Source organism: Bombina bombina, chromosome 4 (assembly GCF_027579735.1).
Source record: "Bombina bombina isolate aBomBom1 chromosome 4, aBomBom1.pri, whole genome shotgun sequence".
NCBI classification, from domain to species: domain Eukaryota; kingdom Metazoa; phylum Chordata; class Amphibia; order Anura; family Bombinatoridae; genus Bombina; species Bombina bombina.
Genome location: NC_069502.1, coordinates 834713406 through 834738070, shown reverse-complemented (window position 1 = coordinate 834738070; position 24665 = coordinate 834713406). Strand labels below are relative to the sequence as shown.

At 41.3% G+C, this 24665-nt stretch overlaps 1 protein-coding gene across 1 annotated transcript in view; it reads right to left on the bottom strand.

Moving 5' to 3' along the window:
* The window catches only part of LOC128655636 (oocyte zinc finger protein XlCOF8.4-like), a 118788-nt gene that overhangs the window by 20945 nt on the left and 73178 nt on the right, over positions 1 to 24665 (bottom strand). Inside the window, exons 6-7 of the mRNA XM_053709227.1 lie at positions 10211 to 10309; positions 9524 to 9631 (exon numbers count right to left, since the gene is read on the bottom strand). Of these exons, the coding sequence (XP_053565202.1) occupies positions 9524 to 9631; positions 10211 to 10309 (207 nt within the window). The remainder of the gene's footprint in view (positions 1 to 9523; positions 9632 to 10210; positions 10310 to 24665) is intronic.

The following is a 24665-nucleotide window of genomic DNA, read 5'->3' as shown; positions in this document are numbered from 1 at the left end:
AACTTAACAAAAAACAAATATATACCCATTTCAATTATTTATTTTTACCAGTGAAACCAATATAACATCTCAACATTCACAATTATACATTTCTGACATTCAAAAACAAAACAAAAACAAATCAGTGACAATATAGCCACCTTTCTTTGCAAGGACACTCAAAAGCCTGCCATCCATGGATTCTGTCAGTGTTTGATCTGTTCACCATCAACATTGCGTGCAGCAGCAACCACAGCCTCCCAGACACTGTTCAGAGAGGTGTACTGTTTTCCCTCCTTGTAAATCTCACATTTGATGATGGACCACAGGTTCTCAATGGGGTTCAGATTAGGTGAACAAGGAGGCCATGTCATTAGATTTTCTTCTTTTATACCCTTTCTTGCCAGCCACGCTGTGGAGTACTTGGACGCGTGTGATGGAGCATTGTCCTGCATGAAAATTATGTTTTTCTTGAAGGATGCAGACTTCTTCCTGTACCACTGCTTGAAGAAGGTGTCTTCCAGAAACTGGCAGTAGGACTGGGAGTTGAGCTTGACTCCATCCTCAACCCTAAAAGGCCCACAAGCTCATCTTTGATGAAACCAGCCCAAACCAGTACTCCACCTCCACCTTGCTGGCGTCTGAGTCGGACTGGAGCTCTCTGCCCTTTACCAGTCCAGCCACGGGCCCATCCATCTGGCCCATCAAGACTCACTCTCATTTCATCAGTCCATAAAACCTTAGAAAAATCAGTCTTGAGATATTTCTTGGCCCAGTCTTGACGTTTCAGCTTGTGTGTCTTGTTCAGTGGTGGTCATCTTTCAGCCTTTCTTACCTTGGCCATGTCTCTGAGTATTGCACACCTTGTGCTTTTGGGCACTCCAGTGATGTTGCAGCTCTGAAATATGGCCAAACTGGTGGCAAGTGGCATCTTGGCAGCTGCACGCTTGACTTTTCTCAGTTCATGGGCAGTTATTTTGCGCCTTGGTTTTTCCACACGCTTCTTGCGACCCTGTTGACTATTTTGAATGAAACGCTTGATTGTTCGATGATCACGCTTCAGAAGCTTTGCAATTTTAAGAGTGCTGCATCCCTCTGCAAGATATCTCACTATTTTTGACTTTTCTGAGCCTGTCAAGTCCTTCTTTTGACCCATTTTGCCAAAGGAAAGGAAGTTGCCTAATAATTATGCACACCTGATATAGGGTGTTGATGTCATTAGACCACACCCCTTATCATTACAGAGATGCACATCACCTAATATGCTTAATTGGTAGTAGGCTTTCGAGCCTATACAGCTTGGAGTAAGACAACATGCATAAAGAGGATGATGTGGTCAAAATACTCATTTGCCTAATAATTCTGCACACAGTGTATAAATAATCTTAAAAAATAGTTAAAAGGTAGGATTTGCAAGTTGAGAAGCCTTTAACGTTATGTGGGTCTCTGAGTAAGGAAAAGTAACATACTCCAAATCTATGAATTTTAGGGTGGCTTAGTAACTATTTAATTTTATACTATGCAATATTCCCCGACCCTGGTCGCAGGACACAGGGACCCAAAGATGGCCATTGAGATGTATTATAATGGTAAGAGAAAAAAAAGAAGGGGGGGGGATGCTTCCGGGCGGCGGCCATGATGGTCGCATATTTCAGCAGCTGAAGAGTTGAGCATATCTATCCACTGCATATCGCTTAGCTACGGCTCCATCTAGGATTGAAACACACTTGTTCTAGTACAGTAACTTATGCAACACAGTTTGATCTAAAATGCGAAGCCACCTTCTGCCCTGAAGTACTGGAACGGTGAGGTACGCAGTGGAGGCCGTGAAGCGGGCCTGGCCTATACCTAACCCCCCCCCCCCCCGGTTATCCGGGTATAGCAGCTTTGAAAGCTGTCCTTTCCTCTCTCTACCTAACAGCACATAGACTCTTGGGGATATACTTTCATATCTTTTATTATTTGCCTCGTCAACAGCAATATGACACTTAAGTGGCAGCACCTTGAGAACTTAATGGCTGATCTATTAGATATGCATTACCGGAACATGTCGGATCTCATTGTGGACAGCTTTGAGGCACTATCACAGATGTGCACAGCCATTAGAGAGAACCAAATGCATGCAACAACACCATCGGACCGAAAACCTACTGTGCGGCCTTTAAAACACCTTACTCTAAGAACCAGGCAGGATGATAATTCTCCCGCAACAATAGCGGACCCAGTGGGTGGAGACTACTCGATATCCCTGGTGCCGGGCTCCGTAGCTGCAGACAATAACGGAGCTACCACTGAGACTGACCAGAGTGACGCCTCTGGGGTCTGGCGACAGCCTTTGGCAGAGCGTCCCATATTGGGCGAAGCACGCAGACCTGTAAACTGCTCAGGGTCTCCTGAGAGGACACGCGTGTTCCGGGGCTGAAACAGATGGGCCTGGGAATCCCTGGAAGTGCCGTGAGTAGACAAACAAAAAAGCCGCTGCAACGTTCTGCCCCACCTTGTGACTTACCGGACCGACATCTCACTGATCAGCTATACAAGCTACTCACATTAGATAAGACAGGGAGCTTTGAAAGTTGCGCTCCTCAGAAGCGATGGTCCTGTTTTTGGTTGAACCAATACCTTCCAGATGGCCGAATGCTGAAAACAGGGGTAGGATAGAGCCTTTTCTTACCGAACTGATCTTCTAGCCTGGGACACTACTCTGTTTGCCGACAGAATTACTAAGTACTTAGAACTGCCCTGCTAGTTGATTATACTAGAGACACAACCTTCTCAAAACATAAGACCTGGAATTTATTGATGCGATCTGTAAATCCACAACTATTCACCATACATAAAGACTAAGAGGACTGTACACGGTGCTTACTTTCTACCCCCCACTTGGAGTTAAATCATGCCTTAATTCAACCTGTTTCAGCATCCCTGGGAAAGTATCATCATATACATAGGGCCAACAGGTTCCAGCACAGTCCCGTGGGTGTTATATATTTTAGTATGTTTTTTTCCAGGCAGCTCTATGATACACATATAACCACAGTTAATTATACCTGGTATATTATTGTGTCAGTTTCATGTAGTTACACTAGTTGAATTTGCACACTGTCTATTCACAACTGCATATATGTCTGTCCACTGTTAGGTTTGTTTGGGACAGTGATATCAGTATATTGTTTGTATATATGTTATCCTTTTTGATATTGTAGATTGGCTACCAATCCCCCCAGCACTCTTACAATTTACGGGTCTTCATGGCCGCCGGGAGATCATTATGACCCATAAGTCTATGATCTGCCGTTACCAGTTCATCACTAATGCTTTAGAACAAGGCACTAGGGGGATACTCCTAACTGTACACTTAATATATACATGCCTATGCCTTCCAGAGCAAATGGCCCATGAGTCCATCACTACAGAAGACCTATAATAATATTTCCTAAATAAATTCAAAAGTCTATACAACTCTATGCTTAGTGGCAGTAGTTTACCTAAAATATAGACAAATGTTCTTGTTTTTTCTCTGAATCTGCTTGGCCTGGAAATATCTAAGTTATGTACATATTTCTTGGTGTTTAGTTGTGAACAATGTTTGCCATATACTCCCACATGTGAATATCTCTGTATGCCCCATTTTCAGTTGTATCACAGACAAAGGTGCTGAATAAAATTATGCACTTGTACTCTTATTCTCTTTTAGACTAGCCCACATCGGTCTTTTATAAGCTTTAGTTATTGTGATTAATTAACTGCTGTTCTTTATAATACAGTGGGTCCAAGAGTGGCCCAATTAATCTTTTCTCCCCAGTTATTCCCCGTATAGGTCATTACTGTATTCTGGGGTCCAAGAGTGGCCCCCGCTTGTCACTAGGGGATACCATTCTAGCGCAAACTTCATTAACTTTGAAAGGGGATATCCTAGTATTCTTGTAATTGAAAACTTGAGGTCTGTTTTGTAAAGCCAATATAGTACTGAATGTAAACATTACTGGTTGTATGAACATATTTACTTTGGAAATTTTGATTGTAACTTGTTTTGTTTCATAACCTCAATAGAAAAAAAAAAAAAAAAAAAAAAAAAAATAAGGGGGGGGGGGATAAAAATCTGACCACAAGAATTAAAAAGATACATGGGAGTAGATATAAAACTTCTATGTTTTTTTGTGAAATCCCTTTATCTATCTTTTTAAACAACAAAAATTCTGGTGTTGACTGTCCCTTTAACAAACAGACAGCATTTTCAATCTGATTCCTTCATCTATATACCACTCTAAGAGCTAAAAGGTAGACAAGGGTAAAGAAGTTGGGCTTTTAAGAGTCTTGTCAAACATTCTGAGGGATAACTCTTTAGTAGTGATTTTCTACGAATAGGCAGTCCATCCACGATGCGTATTTAGGAGGTCATATATATATATATACAGGGAGTGCAGAATTATTAGGCAAATGAATATTTTGACCACATCATCCTCTTTATGCATGTTGTCTTACTCCAAGCTGTATAGGCTCGAAAGCCTACTACCAATTAAGCATATTAGGTGATGTGCATCTCTGTAATGAGAAGGGGTGTGGTCTAATGACATCAACACCCTATATCAGGTGTGCATAATTATTTGGCAACTTCCTTTCCTTTGGCAAAATGGGTCAAAAGAAGGACTTGACAGGCTCAGAAAAGTCAAAAATAGTGAGATATCTTGCAGAGGGATGCAGCACTCTTAAAATTGCAAAGCTTCTGAAGCGTGATCATCGAACAATCAAGCGTTTCATTCAAAATAGTCAACAGGGTCGCAAGAAGCGTGTGGAAAAACCAAGGCGCAAAATAACTGCCCATGAACTGAGAAAAGTCAAGCGTGCAGCTGCCAAGATGCCACTTGCCACCAGTTTGGCCATATTTCAGAGCTGCAACATCACTGGAGTGCCCAAAAGCACAAGGTGTGCAATACTCAGAGACATGGCCAAGGTAAGAAAGGCTGAAAGACGACCACCACTGAACAAGACACACAAGCTGAAACGTCGAGACTGGGCCAAGAAATATCTCAAGACTGATTTTTCTAAGGTTATATGGACTGATGAAATGAGAGTGAGTCTTGATGGGCCAGATGGATGGGCCCGTGGCTGGATTGGTAAAGGGCAGAGAGCTCCAGTCCGACTCAGACGCCAGCAAGGTGGAGGTGGAGTACTGGTTTGGGCTGGTATCATCAAAGATGAGCTTGTGGGGCCTTTTCGGGTTGAGGATGGAGTCAAGCTCAACTCCCAGTTTCTGGAAGACACCTTCTTCAAGCAGTGGTACAGGAAGAAGTCTGCATCCTTCAAGAAAAACATGATTTTCATGCAGGACAATGCTCCATCACACGCGTCCAAGTACTCCACAGCGTGGCTGGCAAGAAAGGGTATAAAAGAAGAAAATCTAATGACATGGCCTCCTTGTTCACCTGATCTGAACCCCATTGAGAACCTGTGGTCCATCATCAAATGTGAGATTTACAAGGAGGGAAAACAGTACACCTCTCTGAACAGTGTCTGGGAGGCTGTGGTTGCTGCTGCACGCAATGTTGATGGTGAACAGATCAAAACACTGACAGAATCCATGGATGGCAGGCTTTTGAGTGTCCTTGCAAAGAAAGGTGGCTATATTGGTCACTGATTTGTTTTTGTTTTGTTTTTAAATGTCAGAAATGTATATTTGTGAATGTTGAGATGTTATATTGGTTTCACTGGTAAAAATAAATAATTGAAATGGGTATATATTTGTTTTTTGTTAAGTTGCCAAATAATTATGCACAGTAATAGTCACCTGCACACACAGATATCCCCCTAAAATAGCTATAACTAAAAACAAACTAAAAACTACTTCCAAAACTATTCAGCTTTGATATTAATGAGTTTTTTGGGTTCATTGAGAATATGGTTGTTGTTCAATAATAAAATTAATCCTCAAAAATACAACTTGCCTAATAATTCTGCACTCCCTGTACTGCAATTGAAGAGAACTGAAAATAAATCAGGTCACTACACTGCGCCATAATGAAATTAGTGATCCCTTTGTACATTACAAACATACGGCTAGATTACGAGTTCTGCGTTAGCCTTAAAAAGCAGCGTTAAGGGGTCCTAACACTGCTTTTTAATGCCCGCTGGTATTACAAGTTTGGAAGGTACAGGTGTACCGCTCACTTTTCTTCCGCGACTTTTCCATACCGCAAATCCCCTTACGTAAATTGCGTATCCTATCTTTTTAATGGGATTTTGCTAACGCTGGTATTACAAGTCTTGGAAGAAGTGAGCGGTACAGCCTCTGCCTCCAAGACACCTACCGCATTTAAAAGTCAGTAGTTAAGAGTTTTATGGGCTAACGCCGGAACATAAAGCTCTTAACTAAAGTGCTACAAAGTACACTAACACCCATAAACTACCTATTAACCCCTAAACCGAGGCCCCTCCACATCGCAAACACTATAATAAAAATTATTAACCCCTAATCTGCCAACCGGACATCGCCGCCACCTACATTATACCTATGAACCCCTAATCTGCTGCCCCTAACATCGCCGACACCTATATTATATTTATTACCCCCTAATCTGCTGCCCCCAATGTCGCAGCAACCTAACTACACTTATTAACCCCTAATCTGCCGACCAGACATCGCCGCCACTATAATAAATGTATTAACCCCTAAACCACCGCACTCCCGCCTCTCAAACACTATAAAATTTGTTATTAACCCCTAATCTGCCGTCCCTAACATCGCCACCACCTACCTACAATTATTAACCCCTAATCTGCCGCCCCCAACGTTGCCGCTACTATATTAAATGTATTAACCCCTAAATCTAAGTCTAACCCTAACCCTAACACCCCCTAACAAATATATTTTTAATATATCTAAATAAAATTACTAGAATTAAATAAATGATTCCTATTTAAAACTAAATACTTACCTATAAAATAAACCCTAATATAGCTACAATATAACTAATAGTTACATTGTAGCTATTTTAGGATTTATTTTTATTTTACAGGCAACTTTGTATTTATTTTAACTAGGTAGAATAGTTATTAAATAGTTATTAACTATTTAATAACTACCTAGCTAAAATAAAAACAAATTTACCTGTAAAATAAAACCTAACCTAAGTTACAATTACACCTAACACTACTCTATAATTAAATTAATTACTTAAACTACCTACAATTAAATAAACTAAATGACGAAAAAAAACCCACTAAATTACAGAAAAAAAAAGAAATTACAATATTTTAAACTAATTACACCTAATCTAATCCCCCTAATAAAATTGTTTTTTTTCGTAATTTAGTTTATTGTATTTAATTGTAATTAATTGTAGGTAGTTTAGGTAATTTATTTAATGATAGTGTAGTGTTAGGTGTAATTGTAACTTAGGTTAGGATTTATTTTACAGGTAATTTTGTACTTATTTTAGCTAGGTAGTTATTAAATAGTTAATAACTATTTAATAACTATTGTACCTAGTTAAAATAAATACAAAGTTGCCAGTAAAATAAAAATAAATCATAAGATAGCTACAATGTAATTATTAGTTATATTGTAGCTATCTTATGGTTTATTTTACAGGTAAGTATTTAGTTTTAAATAGGAATAATTTATTTAATTGTAGTTATTTTATTTAGATGTATTTAAATTATATTTAAATTAGGGGTTGTTAGGGTTATACTTAGGTTTAGGGGTTAATAACTTTATTATAGTAGCGGCGACGTTGGTGGTGGCAGATTAGGGGTTAATAAATGTAAGTAGGTGTCGGCGATGTTAGGGCAGGCAGATTAGAGGTTAATAAAAATTAACTAGTGTTTGCGAGGCGGGAGTGCGGCGGTTTAGGGGTTAATACATTTATTAAAGTGGTGGCGATGTCTGGTCGGCAGATTAGGGGTTAATAAGTGTAGTTAGGTTGCAGCGACGTTGGGGGTGGCAGATTAGGGGTTAATAAATATAATGTAGGGTTCAGCGATGTTGGGGGCAGCAGATTAGGGGTTCATGAGTATAATGTAGGTGGCGGCGGTGCCCGGAGCGGCAGATTAGGGGTTAATAATATAATGTAGGTGTCAGCGATAGCGGGGGTGGCAGATTAGGGGTTAATAAGTGTAAGATTAGGGGTGTTTAGACTAGGGGTTCATGTTAAGGTGTTAGGTGCATACATAAAATTCATTTCCCCATAGGAATCAATGGGGCTGCGTTAGGAGCTGGACGCTGCTATTTTGCAGGTGTTTTTTACAGCCAGCTCAGCCCCATTGTTTCCTATGGGGAAATCGTGCACGAGGACGTTTTAGCCATCTTACCGCTACCGTAAGCAACACTGGTATTACAGTGAGAAGTGGAGCTAAATTTGCTCAACGCTCACTTTTCTGAGGCTAACGCAGCCATTCAGAAAACTTGTAATACCAGCGTTGTTTAAAGTGAGCGCTGGAAAAAAAAGGCTCGTTAGCACCGCAAGTCTTTACCGACAAAACTCGTAATCTGGCCGATAGAGTTCAAAAACATCAAGAATCTTCTTAGTAAACATAACATATTAAGGGACAGTCAACACAAAAATTGTATACTTATATAATTGAATACAATATACTTTATAACCTTTAGATTTCTGCCTGTTTCTAAGCCACTAAAGACTGCCTCTTAATCACATGCTTTTTTATTAGCTTTTCACAACAGGGGAATGCTAGTTCATGTGAGCCATATAGATAACATTGTGCTGACGGCCGTAGGTTATGCACAACACAGCACTAATTGGCTTAAATGCAAGTCAATAGATAAAAAAAATAAAAAGTCATATGATAAGGGGTCAAGTGACAGGCATGCCGTAAATGCTTTTCTCTGGATCGGTAAGGCGGTCCTAGGGTTATTGGTAGAGCTGAAATAGTTGTTAGTGAAGCGGGGCATTAGTTGGTTAAATTGAGCAGGATATTTCCCAATGCTGTGTGGCCCCTGCTGTGGAGGATCTCCTTGTGTATTGGTGCCAATTGGATCTGCATTTCCATCAGTGTAGGGCACAGAGGTCATCAAAACATATCTTGTGGAGAATGGTATGCATTTATTTTCGGGTGGGTTTATCTGTTGCAGATGTAGCTTTTTCATCTGGGCGCTCTAAAATAGTGATTATGTCTCGGCCCAATGGTGGGCACACTATTGCTTGAATCGGCAAGGTAATGAGGCCAACAGATATGTTTGTGTGATTATAGGCAAGGGTCGGTGGTAGTAGGTAACGTTGTGGAGGGTATATGTCAACATTGTGAGGTTTCCCCCCCACTAGGATGAAGACACCTGGTTGTCATCTATACTAATGCAATATGTGTATGAGAAGCATGTGTCATCACCCGTAGTTAAAGGGTTAAACTTGAATTTCAGCTGTATATAAAATTATATCACTATAAACTACAAATACTCAGGATATATATGTGCTGTACATGAGGGGTTGATAGTGTCTCTAAAACAACTCTCCCACTTAATAAAAACCTTCCTGTGCTTAGTGGGGCAGATAATCTGTATCTCTGAGACACATCACACACGTGCACTCACCTGTACTGATATTGTCACTGATTTCCTGCTTCACAGCTTCCTGCTGACTCTTTACATACAGATCATTTGTTTGTTCAGCATTAAGTGTGACTTCAGTCTTAACTTCACCTACATAGATCATATAAATATCAAATTGTAGATTTTTAGATTCACAAGCACACAGTCAAATTCAAATGTGTTGTGCTCTCTGCATCTGTTTGGTCAGTTCTGTATTTAATGCTGTAGTTTGCTGGCAGAATACAATGTCCCTTTAAAAATTTCCACATAAAAATTTGAACATGCTTCTCTGCTGGTCTTTCACATGTATGATAGAAGGTTTAAGTACAATGTTCCTTTAACTCACAATATACAGACAGGACATACAGATGAGCAGCTTTAAAGATAACAGCGATGTGAGATTTATGTTATGCTCCTACAAAGTGCTACCTGTGTATGCACAGCTGATCAGATCACAATGATTATACTCTGGCAGATATAAATGACAGCAGCTGTATAGGGCTTGGGTGTCATGTGATCAGGATAACTAAACACTAGGCAGTGAGTATCAGGCTATATTGTACTGTGACACTCAGTGTGTGATTGAGGTGACACCCTGACTGGTGATATAATGTACAGCACTTACAGACATTAAGTTATAAAAGCCAGGCAATACCTCAAACAGAAGATGCGTCACACACGTGCACTTACCTTCATTTCCACTGTAACACATTTCCTGAATTGGAGCTTCCAGCTGACACGTTACACTCAGATCTTCTGTTTTATCATCTACATCAGTATTAATATCATCTGTAAGAACATTTAATGCAGACAATATTTCAAGGTTTAGGATTTTATTTCACCCCAAAAGCAAATAGTGTTTAGCATAGTAATGGGTACTTTATAATCTCCTTACACTTAATATTTTGGGGATAATGAAATTGATCAATAACATAAAAAAATGTTTCTTTTTAGATTTGGAAAATAGGAGGTTACGTTCAATATTTAAAATATTTGGCAAATTTAAAGGTTTGAGTATGAAGCATAGACACCCAAACATATTTCAGAACTTAAATGTCTATATTATAGTCTACAGATTAAATAATTTTCCACTGCAGTCATCGATTTAAAAGGATAATTATATTGCAAAGTACCAGTTGCCATTTTATTCCTATATTAAGACATACACCTAGATTACGAGTTTTGTGTTCATGTTTTAACGCTGAAAAAATTGCCATTTCCGTGTTAAAACAGCAACGCAGCCATTACGAGTCTTGTCGGTATAGCTGTACTGCAAGCATTTTAGCCTGTAACGCAACGTCAGTTCCGCACTCGAAAAAATGACGTTTTTTCATGAGATTTCCATAGTGCTGCCACTACAAGTTTTGCGGTGAGCCTAAAAAGCTTGCGTTACACCCTATAACGACACGATCTGTTACACAAAACTCATAACTAAAGTGTCACAAAGTACACTAACACTCATAAACTACCTATTAACCCCTAAACCGAGGCCCTCCCGCATCGCAAACACTCAATGAAAGTTAATAACCCCTAATCTGCCACTCCTGACATTTCCGCCACTAATAAAATGTATTAACCGCTATTCCGCCACTCCCCAACATCATCGCCACTATACTAAAGATATTAACCCCTATTCCGCCGCTCCCCAACATCGCCACCACTAAATAAAGTTATTAACTCCTAAACCTCTGGCCTCCCACATCACTAAATAAACCTATAAACCCCTAAACCACCAGTCCTCCACATCGCCAAAAACTAAATTAAACTATTAACCCCTAAACCTAGCAACCCCTTAACTTTGAATTAAAATTACAAGATCCCTATCTTAAAATAAATAAAAACATACTTGGGAAATTAAAAAAAAATAAGTTTAAACTATAAATTAACCTAACATAACTATTAGACTAAAATCAGAATAACTACAAATTAAATTACTCATTAAAAAAAAAAACTAACACTACTAAAAAAATTAAATCTACAATTACAAAAAATAAAAAATACTAAAGTACAAAAAATAACAAACACTAAATTCCAAAAATAACAAACAAAATTATCCAAAATAAAAAAAATTACACCTAATCTAATAGCCCTATAAAAATTAAAAAGACCCACTAGCCTACAATAAACTACCAATAGCCCTTAAAAGGGCCTTTTGTAGGGCATTGCCCTAAAGAAATCAGCTCTTTTACCTGTAAAAAAATACAAAGACCCCAACAGTAAAACTCACCACCCAACCAACCCCCCAAAATAAAAAATCCTAACTCTAAAAAAACCTAATCTACCCATTGCCCTGAAAAGGGCATTTGCATGGGCATTGCCCTTAAAAGAGCATTAAGTTCTTTTACTGCCCTTAAAAGGGCATTCAGCTCTTTGAAAATTGCCTAATAGCCTTAATCTAAAAAAAAAAAACACCCCAAAAAAACCTTAAAAAACCTAACACTAACCCCTCTTTAGGTACTAACAGTTGCTGAAGTCCGGCTTGAACGATCTTCATCCCACTGGCCCCATCTTCATCCAGGTGGCTCCATCTTCATCCATCGAGAGACCAGCATCTTCTTCATCCCTGCAGAGGCAGTGCGGTCGATGCACGGAGGTCCATCGATCGTGGAGGTCCTCTTCATGCGATCGTCCGCCACACACTGAGGATTCAAATGCAAGGTACCCTTTTATACTGGGGGTACCATTGCATTTGTATTGGCTGAAAATTTAAAATTAGCCAATAGGAATTAGAGCTGCTAAAATCCTATTGGCTGTTCAAATCAGTCAATAGGATTTAAGCAGCTCTCATTCCTATTGACCTTCGCCTGGAACTCTGCCTCCGCGCATCGACCGCTCCGCCTCCGCAGGGATGAAGAAGATGCCGGTCCCTTGATGAATGAAGATGGAGTCGCCTGGATGAAGATGGAGCCATCTGGATGAAGATGAAGCCGCTGAGATGAAGATCGTTCAAGCCAGACTTCAGCAACTGTGAGTACCTAAAGAGGGGTTAGTGTTAGGTTTTTTTTTTAAGGTTTTTTTGGGGTGTATTTGGGGTGTATTAGGCAATCTTAAAAGAGCTGAATGCCCTTTTAAGGGCAGTAAAAGAGGTGAATGCCAATGGGTAGATTAAGTTTTTTTAGTTAGGTTTTTTTTATTTTGTGGGATTGGGGGGGTGGGGTTTTGTAATTTTAGGGGGTGTTTGTTTTTATTTTGTAGAAAAAGTGCTGATTTCTTTAGGGCATTGCCCTACAAAAGGCCCTTTTAAGGGCTATTGGTAGTTTATTATAGATTAGGGTTCATTTATTTTGGGGTGTTTTTTTTTAAAACGGAGTATTAGAATAGGAATAATTTTTATTATTTTGTATAATTTGTTTGTTATTTTTGTGTATTTTTTTTTCTTTTAGGGGTGTTATGTTTTTTTTTATAATAGCCATTTTGTTTTATTTTTAATGGGCAGCAAAAGAGCTGAATGCCATTTTAAGGGCAATGCCCATACACATACTCTTTTCAGGGCAATGGGTAGATTAGGTTTAATTTTATTTTGTGGGTTGGGGGGTGGGGGTTTGTATACTGTTAGGGGGTGTTTGTTTTTCTTTTGTAGCAAAAGAGCTGGATTTCTTAAAGGCCCTTTTAAGGGCCTACAAAAGGCCCTTTTAAGTGCCCTTGGTAGTTTATTATAGATTAGGGTTTTTTATTTTGGGGTGTTTTTTAACAGGGTATTAGAGTAGGAATAATTTTTATTGTTTTGGATAATTTTGTTTGTTATTTTTTGTAATGGTAGTTTTTTATTATTTGTAATTTTAGTGTTTTTTATTTTTTGTAATGGTAGTTTTTTTATTTTTGTAATGTTAGTTTTTTTTTTTTTTTAATATTAGGGTTTTGTAAGGCAGCTTAGGTTTTACTTTTATTTCACAGGTAAGTTTGTATTTATTTTAACTAGGTAGTTAGTAAATAGTTAATTACTATTTACTAACTAGTATACCTAGTTAAAATAAATACAACTTACCCATGAAAGAAAATCCTGAGCTAGCTACAATATAACTATTAGTTATATTGTAGCTAGCTTAGGTTTTATTTTTATTTCACAGGTAAGTTTGTTTTTAGTTTTAAATAGGTATTATTTAGTTAATAATTGTAACTTTAATTTAGGTCTATTTTAATTATGTTAAAGTTAGGGGGTGTTAAGTTTAGGGTTACGGTTAGGTTTAGGGGTTAATATAGTTTAATTTAGGTTGTTGCGATGTGGGGGCCGGCGGTTTAGAGGTTAATAGTTTAATTTAGTGGCAGTGATGTGGGAGGCCAGAGGTTTAGGGGTGAATAACTTTATTTAATGGCGGCAATGTCGGGAAGTGGCGGAATAGGGGTTAATATCTTTATTATAGTGTGGGCGATGTTGGGGTGCGGGGGAATAGGGATTAATAACTTTAGTATAGTGGCGGTGATATCGGGAGCGGCAGATTAGGGGTTAATAAATTTATTTTGGTGGCAGAGATAACGGCAGATTAGAGGTTAATAACATTATGTAGGTGTCGGCGATGTCGGGGCGGCAGATTAGGGGTGTTTAGACGTGGGGTTTATGTTAGGGTGTTAGGTTTAAACGTAACTTTTTTTTTCCCCCATAGACATCAATGGGGCTGTGTTACGGAGCTTTTCATTCCGCAATCGCAGGTGTTATTTTTTTTTCTTACCCTCTCTCCCCATTGATGTCTATGGGGAAAGCGTGCATGAACACGTCAAAGCAGCGCTTGTATTTTGTGCGGTGTGGAGCTTAACGCAACCATATTGCACGCACAATGCGGCTTTTCTGAAACTCGTAATGGCAGCCCTATGGAGGGTGAAATAACAACTTTTGTTGCGTTCGTTTCTCACGCTCTATAGTGCAAAACTTGTAATCTAGGTGATTTTTATTCATGGCCAAAATGACTGAATTCACAATAAAAGCAGAGTTAGTTTTCAGAATACCATTAAATTAACTAGAGGGTGAGGAGAAGGGATAGAGAGGGCATATGTGTGTATCATTTACATGAATCAGAGGGTGAGAGTGAAGAGAATAGAAAGCATGTATATACAGTATACACAATACTATTCACAAGAAGAAGAGGATGAGAGAGAAGAAAAGGAATATGTGTGTACTATTCACATAAAGCAGAGGATGAGAGAGAATAGAGGGCATGTGTATGTACTATTCACATAAAGCAGAGGGTGAGAGAGAAGAGAGGGCATGTGTGTGTACTATTCACATAAAGCAGAGGGGGAGAGAGAAGAGAGGGCATGTGTATGTACTATTCACATAAAGCAGAGGGAGAGAGAGAAGAGAGGGTATGTGTATGTACTATTCACATAAAGCAGAGGGTGAGAGAGAAGAGAGGGCATGTGTATGTACTATTCACATAAAGCAGAGGGTGATAGAGAATAGAGGGCATGTGTGTGTACTATTAACATAAAGCAGAGGGGGAGAGAGAAGAGAGGGCATGTGTATGTACTATTCACATAAAGCAGAGGATGAGAGAGAAGAGAGGGCATGTGTATGTAAGCAGAGGGTGAGAGAGAAGAGAGGGCATGTGTATGTACTATTCACATAAAGCAGAGGGAGAGAGAGAGAAGAGAGGGCATGTGTGTGTACTATTAACATAAAGCAGAGGGTGAGAGACAAGAGAGGGCATATGTGTGTACTATTCACATAAAGCAGAGGGTGAGAGAGACTTCCGGTTGGGCGGGCACTGGCAACGGGCGCAACTGAGAGAGCTCCGTTGTCTGATCCTAATATTAGGCAGCGTTTAGCGCTAAAAGTAGCCCATTAAGCCACTATCCTTGGCAGAGGAACCTTAACCCCTGTCCGGACACGAGCAGGCAAGGAGATTCTTCAACTTCTCCGCCACCAGAGCGCAAATAAAAAAAGAGGATAAACGGAGGTACAGCAGTCGGAACGGCTACACTACCACAGGGCTTTTTACTCCCTTTGATGCGGCAAGTGCAGCCGAATAAACGCAAGACAACAGTCAGCAGTTGTAAGGCAGCGATTGGAACTGCATAACGGAGGTCAGTAGTGCCGCGGCGGCCATTTTTCCTTACACGCAGCAAACTTTCACTTTCAGCGCCACACCAGCCTGACACTACTGCTCAGAAACGATTCACAAATCTCATAATAATAGGCTCTGGAGAGGTGTGGGGAAAAAGTTAACTCCCTCAGTGAAATTGGTGCGGTGTGGTGGGAACTGTTGTATGGTCACAGCACAAGACTAGAACTTTATTGGCATAACCTCTTCCACACACACAGGTGAAGCAGCACTACACAGCTCCTGTGGGGACCAAGGGAGATAAGACATCTATTATTGGCCCTTTATTTTACTACCTGACTGGGGGAGCAGAAGGGAGGACCAAGCCTCATGTATTAAAAATAAAGTGAGCAGCACCCTTTTTCTTTTTATTGATATCTTCAGCCCCGTGTGGGCAGCAGGCGATATGAGGAGATAAGCACTGAGTGACCCGCCCCAAGACACCCCCCCCCAGAAACTCTCCTAAGCTATCTACTGTCCTGACTTGATCCTTGCAGACCATAAGATCTTAAGAAGCAGAGCTGGTCCTAATACTGGGACACCTTTTGTCTGTATGCAAAAATATTACACCCCTTATAATAAAAGAACTGATAACATGTCTAAGCAACGCCAGCAGGAAAGACGGCAAAAAAGCCAAGCTGAAGTGCACACGCCGCCAGCGGCGGCGATGGAGCTCTCTGACCCTCTGCCACAAGATACTCACCCAATAGTCTCACAGCTGTCTGCCTTATTCCTACCAAAAATTGAGCAATTACAGACGGGACTAGACACCTTGTCCTCAGATTTTAAGACCTTCTCAACACGACTAAATACAGTAGAGCAAAAGGTAGCAGATACAGAGGTGCAGCAGAGAGAATCAGCGCTAGACATCACGCAGCTTCAACGCCAAAATAAAGCTTTAATGTCTAAAATAGAGGACCTGGAAAACAGATCCCGGCGAAACAACATCCGTGTGGTGGGGTTATCTGAAATGGTTCCAGGTTCCGCACTAATGGAATTCGCAGAAAAAGAGCTCCCGAAGCTGCTAGGTATGGCTGAATCAGATATCCCATGTATTGCAGAAAGAGCGCACCGCGTGGGTCCTTTACGACCCAATAATGGGCAAAAAGCCTTATCTAGACAATTGATGATTAAATATCTTAACTTCAAGGACAAAACCCTTATCCTTAAAGCCTACAGACAAACAAAGGAACTAGTCTATGAGGGATCCAAGATACACTTATTTCAAGACTACTCAGCCGAAGTGGCAAGGAAGCGCAGAGAATTCTCTCCCTATTGTAGGGAACTTTTGGAAAGAGGTGAATCAGTGTCCCTCTTGTATCCAGCAAGACTCAGGCTACAGACCCCCCAGGGTCCGAGATTTTTTGAATCTACCACGCAGTTGCGTGCTTTTATGACCTCACGAAACCCATGCAGAATGGATCAAAATGAAGCAGATGGAATAGAGGAGGAAGAGAATCCTTGAAGCCACAGTAGCACTCTCTATGTGATATGAACTGTGTGGGATCTAAGATCCCTCGCTGCATTTGTTATTATTCTTGTTTGCAGGGACATGATAGAGGAATGGAGGCTAAGGACATATCTGAAGCACGATGTCAGTGGGCCCAGCCCAGGACATCATTTCATATCCTTTTCTTTTGGAATACAGGGGGGGGGGGGGAGGGGGGGTTCATTATTGACTGCTTGATATATTTTATTACTGCATTACTTTATCGTTCACTGTTGTTGTGTTGTTTGATTGTTTTTCTCCTTTTCTCTTTTTTGTCTTTTCTCCCTCAACTTTGAGACTTGGAGATATTGATCTGCTAGAATACGTACTGTATCTTAACACTGATTGCCAATAATTTTGTTCAATTTTATTTTCCAAGGCTGTTAGGGACTCAGCACAACTCAACCTTTCCTGTTCCTAAAGGGAGAGGACCCCAGGGTGTCAGGACTGTAAGTAGTGAAAGTGAACGCACACACAAACTTTTAACACATTGCTTGTAGGTAGCACTGAGCCAGTATACCGTAGTAGTCTCTACCATATAGGTCGCCACATAGGGATCCCCCCCACTATACTATCATTGAGGATGGGACTACATATTATCTCATGGAACGTAGGGGGAATCACATCTCCATTGAAAAGAAAGGCTATATTGAAGTACTTAAAATCTAGAAAGGCTGACATAGCGATCCTCCAAGAAACCCATCTGAAACCCATAGAGCATCAAAAGTTAAAGCAGGGATGGGTAGGTGAGATTATCTATACTAAATATGACAGCAACAGAGCTAGGGGTGTAGCGATCCTCTTCTGCAAGAATTTAGACTACAACATAACCCACACTGTGTTAGATCCCCAGGGACGATATATCTTACTCAAGCTCACAGTTGAAGGCACTCCAATGCTTCTAGGTGGGGTCTATAGGCCCCACACACATAAGTCAGCCTTCTGGAGTGAACTTAGGGTACAATTACTGAAAATTGCAGATGTCCCTATAGTTCTTGGTGGGGATTATAATATTGCGCCGCAGACCCCTGCTGACAGATTTCACAATCCACTACACTCACAGATAGGTCGCAGCACAAATCTCAACGCTAGGAGAGACACAAATCTGCTTCGCAGGTTTCGAAATGCTCTTCTCCTCACGGACATCTGGAGAGATAGGAACCCAGAGGTCAGGAGTTTTACTTGTGCCACTCCGGCAAAGGACACTCTGTCCCGCATTGATTATTTTTTGATTTCCGGGTCCATGAACTCTAGGGTCAGGGACGCGGGAATAGATGATCCAGTTCTCTCAGATCATGCCCCAATCACACTAAAGCTACAACTAGGGCTAGTCAGGCCTCTCAGTACCAGATGGTTAGTCCCCAAGTATCTGCTGCATGACGATAATTTTAGGAAGCATCTTATAGGGGAGTGGCTAACGTACGCTGAAACAAATCAGGGACATAGGAACAATTCTGTATTGTTCTGGGAGGCAGCTAAGGCAGTGTTGAGAGGCTCTACGACGTCCTATGTCATAAATTTCAAAAAGAAAAAGCAGGTCAGGGAAGAGCTGCTTCTTAAGCAACTTTTAAATGCCAGAAATAGATATTTGCGTAACCCTACGACAGCGAACAGACTCAAATATCAAGACACCAAAGCACACAGAGACACATATCTAACTCAAAACGCAGCAAGGGACGCCACAAGGTTACAAGCCAGGTACTACCGCTATGGCAATAAAACAGGAAAGATGCTGGCTAGACTGACCAAACTAAATAATGGTTGTAACACAATACAGGCTATTAAATACAATGACATGGTCTATACCGACACAGCAGGAATACAGAGGGTATTTACACAATTCTACTCAAAACTATACACCATGAGGGAGGTTGACACAAACACTCGGGAAAATTTCTGGAGAGACATTCCTCTGCCCACATTAACGGAACCCCAGCGGCAAGCGTTAAATGCAAACATAGCCCCGAGTGAGGTACTTGCCTCTATAGGGAGGCTTCCCCTAGACAAAGCCCCGGGACCCGACGGCCTACCCGGGGAGTTCTATAAAATACTTGGACAAGAAATAGCCGGCCCATTGGCTAGGTTGTTCAACGGTATTCTGCAGGGCGAAGCCAGTATGTCGCAGAGATTCACAGAAGCAAATATCAGTTTGATTCTCAAACCGGATAGAGACTGCTTAGCCCCCGAATCATACCGCCCGATTTCACTAATGAATTCGGATTATAAACTACTCACGAAAATCTTAGCAGATAGACTAGCGATAGTACTTCCTAACCTCATACATGAAAATCAAACGGGATTCGTGAAAGGTAGATCGTCGGTAGTCAATGTGCGCACCCTGCAATTCTTGCTCACCCATTATTGGAATAAAGCAAGTAAAAATCGAGTGCCACAACAGGATGAAGCATGTGCACTGCTAGTTGACACGGAGAAGGCCTTCGATAAGGTCCTATGGAGTCACTTGTTCTTTACACTAGATCGATTCGGGATAACTGGGAACTTTACGAGAGCGTTGAAGGCAATGTACACTAGCCCCCAGGCTGCGATATTGGTGAACGGAATGCCATCCCAACCATTTGCCTTGAATAGAGGAACGAGACAGGGGTGCCCGCTCTCGCCTCTTTTGTTTGACCTGGCCTTGGAGCCTCTTGCCGTAAAGATCAGGCATACTACAAAAGGGCTCAAAATAGGAGACAAGACGTTGCATTTGTCACTTTTTGCGGATGACATGGTATTGTACATCCAGGACCCCAGACTTAATATCCCACTACTAATGGATATTGTTAAAGACTTCGGCCTTATCTCTGGGTATAAAGTCAACACCGATAAAACGGAGCTAATATGGCTATCGTATGCTAACGATATACCTGACCTCCACTATTACTTCCGAGTAGCGGGCAATACCTTTAAATATTTAGGAGTTAAACTATCACGAAATCCGGTGAACTGGTATGACATAAATTACGCACCCCTGAAAAAAGGAGCCTTGGATCTGACCAAACACTCGGTGGGACTACCACTGACCGTATCAGGCAGGATAGCCCTCATTAAAATGGTTCTATTTCCCAAACTGCTCTACGTAATGCAGATGCTGCCATTACTCATACACAAAAAGGACTTGCTATATTGGAAGTCACTCTTCCTGTCCTTCATTTGGGCTGGGAAAAAGCACAGGATCCATTATAGTAGAATGGTAAGCACAGTTCCCTCGGGAGGTATGGCGGTCCCAAATGTTGAGCTGTACTGCTGGGCGGCACAGGCGAAATACGTCCTGGACTGGTTAACAGGAAACAGTCACTTCACAATCCCTGAACTAGAGCGACATGTGGTTCAGCCCTGGTCGCTTTCTGCTCTCCCACATCTGAGGGCTGATAAGTTAGAAAAGTTATTGTTGCCTTATCCCCTCCTGTCGCAGCCTCTGCAGGCTTGGAGAAAACTGTGCAGTAGGTTAAAATGCAGCCATGAAATCTCGAAGTACATACCCTTGCAGGGGAATCCACTTTTTGTGCCAGGTTTAACCACGCAGGCTTTTAAAACTTGGAAGTCCTTGGGACTGGACAGAGTGTCCAAGATGCTGGATGGTGCTGGCAGAACTATATGTACTTTCTCGCAGCTCCAAACGACCTACAATCTGCCCCGTACGCACCATTTTGCCTACCTACAGGCTAGGCACTATGCCTCGGAGTTGGTTAACTCCGAGAATTTCCCTGAACCTAACAGTGGCGTTCATCAACTCTGCAGTATATACTCTCAGGGTTGCACTTCTATCTCCCCGGTATACAAGACACTGTTGGCCCCTAATAACGAACACACACTGGAATATTTAGGGGAAAAATGGACAGGGATTCTGAATGCTCCTATTACCAAAGCGCAGATTCAAAGTAGCATTGAAAATGTTTGGAAGGCCACTCTGGCGATGAACATCAGAGAATCTCACACTAAAATCCTGCAGTCAGCCTACGTGACTCCGAACCAATACAAGAAGTGGGAAAGAGATCACACGGGGAACTGTCCGAAATGCTCTAAAGCACAGGCAACCTTGCTGCACATGATATGGGAATGCCCCAGATTGACGAAGTTTTGGGGGATGATTTGTTTTTGGCTACGTTCCCTAAACATACAAGTGACAACGCTTACACCGCAAATGGTCATATTCCTGGATACGCCAGGGCTGCCCAGAAGTCAGACAACCTTTATACACAATGTCATTCTCCAAGCGAGAAAAATAATCTTGAAATATTGGATAGATAGACGCGCCCCTACCCTATCGCAGCTAAAAACTGAGATACATTCACAGCTGATACACGAACAGGTAGACACTATGGGAGATGTGGCCAATCGTACGGCACGTTTTATGAGAAAATGGGACACTTATCTACACTCACTGCATGCCTCGCAATTGGCGAGAATTCTATACCCCATACGCAATTCTGAATATCTCTTGGAAGCTCAGTTGCAAGGAGAATGGAAGGTAGATTTTGATGAACAGTAAATAGAGAGGTATTACCTCTTTAGCGGAGGGTGAGATGTGAATCAGGCAGGGGGGACTGACACCCTGGGGGAGTAGCGATAGCCGACTGGCTGAGAAATGGAGGAGGGGGGAAAAGGGGGGGGGAATTGATTAACAAAAAAACAAAAAAACTGTGAGAGACATGTCATGTTGATGTAAAACTAATTGTTTACACAGTACCAGTATGATATTCTGTAACCATGTTTGATGCTATGTTATTCCTGATGATATTTGACCCCCGGAAATTGGGGAATGTTTTCCTTTTCTCTTGCTTTGATTTATGTTATGTCTCTTCACAGAATAAATAAAGGATTTAAAAAAAAAAAAAAAGCAGAGGGTGAGAGAGAAGAGAGGGCATGTGTGTGTACTATTAACATAAAGCAGAGGGTACGAGAGAAGAGAGGGCATGTGTGTGTACTATTCACATGAAGCAGAGGGAGAGAGAGAAGAGAGGGCATGTGTATGTACTATTTAGATAAAGCAGAGGGAGAGAGAGAAGAGAGGGCATGTGTATGTAAGCAGAGGGTGGGAGAGAAGAGAGGGCATGTGTATGTACTATTCACATAAAGCAGAGGGTGAGAGAGAAGAGAGAAGAGAGGGCATGTGTATGTACTATTCACATAAAGCAGAGGGAGAGAGAGAAGAGAGGGCATGTGTGTACTATTAACATAAAGCAGAGGGTGAGAGAGAAGAGAGGGCATATGTGTATACTATTCACATAAAGCAGAGGGTGAGAGAGAAGATAAGGCATGTGTATGTACTATTCACATAAAGCAGAGGATGAGAGAGAAGAGAGGGCATGTGTGTGTACTATTCACATGAAGCAGAGGGAGAGAGAGAAGAGAGGGCATGTGTATGTACTATTTACATAAAGCAGAGGGAGAGAGAGAAGAGAGGGCATGTGTATGTAAGCAGAGGGTAAGAGAGAAGAGAGGGCATGTGTATGTACTATTCACATAAAGTAGAGGGTGAGAGAGAAGAGAGGGCATGTGTATGTACTATTCACATAAAGCAGAGGGTGAGAGAGAAGAGAGGGCATGTGTGTGTAGTATTCACATAAAGACATAAAGACTAAATACTATTAAAAACAGGGGCACTTTCATTCATCAAAGTTTACAAAGCAGCCATTTTGTTAAAAGAATTACCTTTTTTTCTTTTCACAGCCAGAGCAGCTACCCCCACCTAGAGAGCCTATATTCACACGTAACCAATGACTAATCCTGCTTCCTCCAATCACAGCTTTCCCCCCAGGGTAGTCATTGCCTGAGGCCATGCTGTGACTGGAGGAAGCCAGATTAGTCATTGCTGACGTGTGAATAGATGATCTCTATGTGGGGGAAGCTGCTCTAGCTGTGAAAAGAAAAAAAGGTAATTTTTTTTAACAAAACGGCTGCTTTGTACATTTTGATGAATGAAAGTGCCCCTGTTTTTAATAGTATTTTTAAAAAAACGGCTTTCATTCACCAAAGTTTTCCTTCACTTTAAGGTGTGAGAGAAGAGAATAGAGGGCCTGTGCATATACTATTCACATTAAGCAAAGGGTGAGAGAGAAGAGAGGGCATGTGTATGTACTATTCTCATAAAGCAGAGGATGAGAGAGAAGAGAGGGCATGTGTGTGTACTATTCACATAAAGCAGAAGATGAGAGAGAATAGAGGGCATGTGTGTGTAAGCAGAGGGTGAGAGAGAAGAGAGGGCATGTGTATGAAAGCAGAGGGTTAGAGAGAAGAGAGGGCACGTTTATGTACTGTTCACATGAAGCAGAGGGTGAGAGAGAAGAGAGGGCATGTGTGTTTAATATTCACATGAAGCAGAGGGTGAAAGAGAAAAGAGTATATATATATATATATATATATATATATATATATATATATATGTGTGTGTGTGTGTGTGTGTGTATGTGTGTGTGTGTGTGTGTGTGTGTGTGTGTGTGTGTAGTATTAACCTGAAGCAGAGGGTGAGAGAGAAAAGAGGAAATGTTAGTGTAGTATTCACATGTAGGGGCCGAATTATCAATCTCCAAATGGAGCTTGATGCCCCTAAAGATCGCTGCTCCATAACTTGTCCGCCTTCTCTGAGGCGGTGGACAAAAATCAACCCGATAGAATACGATTGGGTTGATTGACACCAAGCAGTTCTGGTGAACTGCTTGTGCATTGATAAATGCGCTGTCGGCATTTATCGATGTGCAGCGGACATGATACGCTACATCGTATCATGTCCGCACGCACTTTGATAAATATACCCAATAGTTTAAGGTGAAAGAAGAGAAGAGAGGGCATGTTAATGTACTATTCACAAAAAGCAGAGGGTGAGAGATATTAGAGGGCATGTGTGTGTAGTATTCACATGCAGCTTAAAGTGAGAGTTAGGTGAATAGAGGGCATGTGTGTGTTCTACTCACATAAAGCAGAGGGTGAGAGAGAAGAGAGGGCATGTGTGTGTACTAATCACATGAAGCAGAAGGAGAGAGAGAGAAGAGAGGGCATGTGTGTATAGTATTCACATAAAGCAGAGGGTGAGATAGAGAAGAAAGGGCATGTGTGTGTAGAATTATTATTATTATCGGTTATTTGTAGAACAACAACAGATTTCGCAGCGCTATAAACAAAGGCGGAGTACAACAAAACAATTATATGGATCAAATGGGTAGAGGGCCCTGCCAAGAGTTGCACTGTTGTAGTCAGCTCTTAAAAAGGTGATCTACAAACAGCTGGACTCTTAGGCTTACATGCTAAGGGGGTTCAGGGGATAGTGATGTAGGAGAGGAACTGGTATAAAGAAAGGCTAGCATAGGTTATATGCATCCCTGAACAGTAGAGTCTTTAAGGAGCGCTTGAAGCTTTCAAAACTAGGGGAGAGTCTTGTGGAGTGAGGCAGAGAGTTCCACAAGCTGGGAGCCAGTCTGGAGAAGTCCTGTAAACGGGAGAGTGATGAAGTAACAAGAGAGGAGGAGAGGAGGAGGTCATGAGCAGAGCGAAGGGGATGGGAGGGAGAGTATCTGGATACAAGGTCTGAGATATAGGGGGGAGCAGTGCAGTTGAGGGCTTTATATGTCAGAGTGAGAATGTTGTGTTTGATGCAAGAAGCAAGAGGAAGCCAGTAAAGGGA